Source organism: Salvia miltiorrhiza, chromosome 7 (genome assembly GCF_028751815.1).
Source record: "Salvia miltiorrhiza cultivar Shanhuang (shh) chromosome 7, IMPLAD_Smil_shh, whole genome shotgun sequence".
In the NCBI taxonomy this organism is placed as follows: Eukaryota; Viridiplantae; Streptophyta; class Magnoliopsida; order Lamiales; family Lamiaceae; genus Salvia; species Salvia miltiorrhiza.
In genome coordinates, this window is record NC_080393.1 from 3,374,810 (window position 1) to 3,381,304 (window position 6,495).

Sequence of the window (6,495 nt, forward strand, 5' to 3'; positions counted from 1 at the left end):
TAATATTGTGTAATTTTTTTATCAACGTCACGTTAAAATTTTGTACTATCAACTCAATTTCGATTTAGAAAACATTTATATTCGTGCCCAAAAAAAAAAAAAATCATGCATTCATATTTTATAAAACGAGTCGTGTGTACTTTTAAACCTTTATTAAAATTGATGTATATTGAGAAAAAAGATCTCAAAATAAACTAGTACTCCGACGATAAAATAAAAATAAAGTAACTTAAAATGCAAATATATTTGAAAGGAGTATAAAGATAAGAGTGCAACCTCCAAATATCCACTCTCTCCCTCTCAAAAACTCTTCTATTTTCTCCGGCAAAGCTCAACATTTATTTTTATTTTTATGGCATTTTCCGCTGTGTTTTCCGGAAGTGTTCTACATTTCAAACCATTATCCGCATCTAGGCCCGAAACCAATTCAACTGGACAACGTCTCCCTACAAAAATCACGAAAGCCCGGAAGCAAAAATCGCGGAATTTCAGGCCGCCGCCGCCGCCGCCAAAGCCGCCCCTATCCTCCGCCGTGGAAGGCGGAGAGGCTACCACCTTCACCCGCCTACCTCCCAGAGACGACTTCGGCTTCGATGATTTAGCTTCACAGTCGGTAAGTGAAGTAATCAAGCTTGCTGACATTAAAGCTCCAGCTATTAAAACCAAGAAAATTAATCCAAAAAATGGAGAGAGTAAAGGGTTTGGTTCAAGAATTGGTGTGAGTGAGGAAAAATTGAGTCTTGATGATGAATTTGATGATGAGGATGAGGGAATTGTCAAGAAAGTGGGGTATGATTATGGAAGATTCGAACTTTATGAAGTGGGCTCGGACAATGATGACGATGATGATGATGATTTTGATGGAGAGGAAGGGTTTATGGTGTCTGGTGATGAAGAGGAAGATGAAGAGGAAGAGGAAGAGGGACTTAGAGAGAAAGAGAAAGGGGTGCCGGCAGTGATGAGATGCTTCGATAGGGCAAAGATATTTGTGAAGGCAGGGGATGGTGGGAATGGCGTGGTGGCGTTTAGGAGGGAGAAGTTCGTGCCGTTAGGGGGCCCGTCTGGCGGGGATGGTGGGAGGGGAGGGAATGTGTACATGAAGGTGGAGGGGACTATGAACTCACTGCTGCCGTTTAGGAAGAGTGTGCATTTTCGGGCAGGGAGGGGCAGCCACGGGCAGGGCCAGCAGAAGAGTGGTGCGAAGGGTGAGGATTTGGTGGTGAAAGTGCCCCCGGGGACTGTTGTGAGGGAGAGTGGTGGGGATGTGCTCTTTGAGCTGCTGCATCCAGGGCAGAGGGCGTTGCTTCTGCCTGGAGGGAGAGGTGGGAGGGGCAATGCCTCGTTTAAGACGGGGACGAATAAGGTGCCCAAGATTGCAGAGAATGGGGAAGAAGGGCTTGAAATGTAGGTTCCTTTGGTTTCTTGTGTTCTGCTTTTTGATGTATATATATAAATATGCTTTGTGCTTCTATGTTATGTTATTTGCAACTGTTAATCTTGTAGATGTTTTTACTGTCTATGTTAACATTCGAGTAGTGGGATTGTGAGCTTCTTGACGTAGTTCATCATCCAAATGAGTAGTTGAGTAAATAGATTTGAGTTGCTTTCTTTGAGTTGGTATAGAATGTATGCAATGATTTAGTGCCATTCATGTATTGTCTTAAAATGTCGTTTGTGGCTAAAACTAGCAATCTGAACTCTCATACTTTATTGTATTTTGAGCAGTATCCTTTTGCGACTAGCTTGTGCTCGGACGTGCTTGTTTCTCTTTGACATTTGGTTAACACGCATCGTGTCATGAGAGATGACCGTTTTTGTTTGATTTATGAATATTTCTTGGCTTTGGTTTGGTGTTTCTAGTGTCATCACCACTGAGTTTCTTCTTGCCACCGTTACTTTAGTAGTAGTACCTTATTCAGAAACTTTGTGTCTTGACCAGGTGGCTCGAGTTGGAGCTGAAATTGGTTGCAGATGTTGGGATTGTCGGAGCTCCAAATGCTGGGAAAAGCACGTTTCTCAGTGTCATCAGTGCTGCTCAACCAGCCATTGCAAATTATCCCTTCACAACTTTGCTTCCGAATCTTGGTGTTGTTTCATTCGACTATGATGCTACAATGGTAGTTGCTGATCTGCCTGGACTACTAGAGGGGGCTCATCGAGGTTTTGGGTTAGGGCATGAATTCCTACGGCACACTGAGAGATGTTCAGTTCTGGTACATTACCCGACTGCTTTTGTTATGATGATAAAGATTTACTTATCGTTGTATAATGATGCTTGTTTGCATATCTTATAATATGAGTTTTTAGGTTCAGTTGCAATCTTGTGAGTTTTGTCATGCCCTATTAGTGTTTATGTTTGTTTCTATTTAACTTCATTGCGTCTGTCAAATTCCGTGCTCTTAGTTCTTGATGTGGAACATTGTTCTGAAACTTCCAACCTTGAGAGTTTAGGTACATATAGTCGACGGCTCGTCAGAGCAGCCTGAATACGAGTTTGATGCGGTCCGCCTTGAGCTGGAGATGTTCAGCCCCGAGCTTGCTGAGAAGCCTTACTTAGTAGTGTACAACAAAATGGACCTACCGGAGACATCTGAAAAATGGCCATCATTCAGAGAAGCTCTACGATCACGAGGATTCGAGCCCTTTTGCATGAGCGCAGTTACCAGAAACGGGACACAGGAAGTCACGAACGCTGCTTATGAGCTTGTGCAGAAAAATGCAGCAGATAAAGATGGTCAGAAACCGCTCACAATCTCGTTTTACTGTTTATTCAAATTGCTTTGCAAGTGATGAAGGAGTAGCATCGCCTTAATCTTTGTGTATTCATCTTTATTACAGATGGTGAGGGGCTGCTCGATTTGAATTACGTGGCTGATAAGATGCAGAAGCAGCGGGCAGCTCCTATAGGCGAGTTTGAGATTTTACACGATAGCAGTACCAGCTCGTGGCACGTGGAAGGAGCGGGCTTGCAGCGCTTCGTCCAAATGACCAATTGGAGGTATACAAATCGAGCCTTTACTCGAATCTTAGATTCCATTGATGTGAAGATTGTTTCCTGATATCATGTTCTAAGCCACGAAGAGAACGTTCTCTTCGTGTGGGTTGTAGCAGCCTCATGCCGTGCTTGAGCTTTGATACCCATTACATTCATATTTACGCCTTCCACATATATCTCTGGAACAGATATAACGACTCTGATCGAAGATTTCAACATGTTCTGGAGGCATGTGGTGTCAATAAATCCCTCAAGAAACGAGGCGTGAAGGAGGGTGATACAGTCGTCGTTGGAGGGGTACGATCAAGCCTTTCGATTTATCTAACTTGCATCACTTTCATCAAAAACCACTATTAGGATGGCAGAGCTCTGATGATCTCAATTAGGATTACATAATTGTTGCATAATTGTTACATAAGCTTTCATCCTCGTTCGTTCTTCTAGATGGAGCTCGTGTGGTACGACAGTGCAGACTCCGGCCACACGAGTAGGCGGAGGGCAGCAGAATCGGCTGAATGAATTCGACTTGGATCATCATCTCTCAAGGCTAGATTATCACCACTGATAAGATTATTGTGAGGTATGACTTCTTGACACATATTTCATTTCAATTCAATATTATTACTTGAAATAGATACATCTAAAATTTCATTTTCTTATTATCACTTCAAACATATATTAACAAAACATGATCATATTTCCTGTGCTATACATTGTACATCATTAGACATTAATCATCTTATTTTTATTACAACTCTTGCCCTAGCAGAGCAAGAACGCGCTGAAGTGTTGGCATTTCCATTGCTTGGAGCATGGACTAGACGACCAGAAACTCTAAACCCTGAACCCTAAACAGCTCTTTCTCCTCGTTGTTCGTTGCATTGGTTTACGGCCATCTTGTTGGATGGAAGTATTGCATCTTCTTTCCGAAGGTGGTCACGATACGCATGCAAGCAGATGACCCCGGATTCACCGTGAAATTTTTTCACAGTATATAGATCTAGTGAGTTTGTGAAATCTTTATATTCTTTTTGTTGTAAAATTTGGAGATAATTTGTAAGGGAAATGTTTGAGAAAGGTAAGCTCAATCTTTTCTCATGGTCTTCTTCTTTCTTTCCTTGTTTTTTTAGTTATTCTTTGATAAATTAACGGTATTAAATAAAGAAATTTAAAGACTGCGCCACAGGGGATTCGAATCCAAGACCTTTGACCTTAATCATTAACCTCTTATCGCTACTTGTTTTTTCAGTTATTCTACTGCTAAATCAGTTGGAGTTCATTTATAACATACCAGATTTAAGCATAAGTTAGTAGATATAATATAGCCTTTAGGATTTAATATAAACATTATCATAAATTTGATCGGAATTATACTCATTATAGTAAAAGCTATAAGATCTATACTATATGTGCATATCTACAAAGCATACGTATATTTACAACTATATGAGTACTGAATAAAGTAGCAGACACGAATGAATTTAGAATTGTCAAGCAATGCCTTGTTTGATGGGCCAACCCAACCTCTTTATTGGTGGGATTGGGCTATGTTTTCAGTGGCCCAAAAAAATTGGGTTGGGCCGACCCCACTTTCAACAATGGCTTGATCAACTTTTCAAATCATATATCCTTCCCTCCCATAAAAATATGAACTCTTTGCAATTCTGATTTGTCTCATAAAAATATAAAATTTCTATTTTTAGACATTATTTCTTTTTATATCAATATCTCAATTTATACACAATAAATATCAATATGAATCTTTTTCTCCACTTACAAATACTATAAATAATGTATGCGTCTCCTTTTCTATTCATAACACACTTAAAACTAATATTCGTAAATCTGTGATCGAAAAAAAGTAAGTTCAGTGTTCGTGAGTATTGATTAGTTTTAACAAAGTGGTCAAAAGTTATACCTAACTATTGAAATCATAACTAAGTCGATAAATTTAATAGAATCTATCAAAGTAACAAAACGTAACATCATCTGATATATTTTATCTATAATTTATTGGATGCAGAAATGAAGATTGGTGTAGAGTTTGAGTAGGGAGGAAATCTGAGGGTTGTACCTTAACGCATACAATCTTTGACTGTGGCCCACACTCAAGATTCACTTTTACTGTTTATAGTAACCCCTCATTTTCACTCACCGCCCATACACCCAAATCGATATTACTATTACTATTACTATTACTATTACTATTATTATTATGGATATAAATCGGATGGACTATTAAAAAAAAAGAAAGGCGAAGATTATCGTAAAATACATGCAATTTGGACGAATTCTGATTTTGCACATAAATCTCTTAATTTTAAAATAAAATACATTAATTTTTTTCTCCAAACTAAAATTTCCTAAATTTAAAACTTCGTAATTCAATATGAAGATTTCTCTTGTAATCAAACATTTATCTATGAAAAAAATAAAACAAAATTTTAATTTTACTCACAATCTTTGAAATTTGAAATAAAATACACTAAATTTTAAATTGTTACAATTTATTTTCATTTTCTTGTGAATTAATATTTAATTACGAGAGAAAGTTTTGTTTTTATATTGAATTGTTAAATTGCGGAGTTCATTAAATACATTATATATACTCCCTCCTAATCAAATTATAGGTCGTTTTAATGTTTTTCATTAGTTTTAAATTATAGGTCGTTTTGGCATAATATACCCAAATTAACCTCATTTATTTAAGGTGCATTTATTGAATATTAGAGGATGTAGCTGATTCATTTTGAATTATATTCACCGTTTTTTTTGTTCAGTGGTAGGTTGTAGTAGCAACTTTTTTGTTTTTAATTTTAGGGGAAATTTTAAATCAGGGAAAATAAAAATAAAACTTGTTGTATTTTATTTCAAATTTCAAAGATTGTGTGCAAAATTAGAATTCGTCCAAACTTTGTGTATTTTACGGCAATTTTTCCAAATAAAACATATCATACCTTTGATTTTTTATACTCAATTTTTTTAATTCTAATTTACCTTTTTTCTTAGTCTATTCAGACCAATCTGCGAGAGTTGATCTAGGTTGACATTATTAATTATGACATTATATCCAAAGATTGATTATATTTCAATTTCAAACCTGTGAACTAGTGATATGCTGCATACAATTAATAAGCACTTATCATGAACACTGTCGACATGTAGTCAACGTTATAGCATTTTCCTCTAATTTGTTTCTTATGTTTCATAAATTTTGATCAAATCACCAAAGTTGCAAATTTCATATAGATCAAAGCATCATTTCTTCCTATCTTCTTTTGCTTAGAAGAAATAAAAAATTATATCGCAACACAATATTAGGGTATATAACTTCAAAGATATTAACAAAATTGATAAATTTTGCTCTGATTTATGTAATTTATCTATTTGATGATCCTAGTCGGAACTAGTTTTTTTTTTTTTTTTGGGATAAATGTAAGCTCACAAATTGGGAGTACATTATAATCTTACTCTTCTAAATAATTGCATCGAAAAAACTA

General features: G+C 36.8%; 1 protein-coding gene across 1 annotated transcript; it reads left to right on the plus strand.

Moving 5' to 3' along the window:
* The first annotated feature begins 249 nt into the window (after positions 1 to 249).
* On the plus strand, positions 250 to 4,093 carry LOC130991676 (GTP-binding protein OBGC, chloroplastic). The gene is made up of 7 exons (XM_057916012.1): positions 250 to 1,404; positions 1,940 to 2,213; positions 2,452 to 2,734; positions 2,839 to 2,998; positions 3,184 to 3,292; positions 3,440 to 3,575; positions 3,765 to 4,093. The coding sequence occupies exons 1-6, from the start codon at positions 353 to 355 to the stop codon at positions 3,512 to 3,514; spliced, it is 1,953 nt and encodes a 650-aa protein (XP_057771995.1). The 5' UTR covers positions 250 to 352; the 3' UTR covers positions 3,515 to 3,575; positions 3,765 to 4,093.
* Positions 4,094 to 6,495: the final 2,402 nt, after the last annotated feature.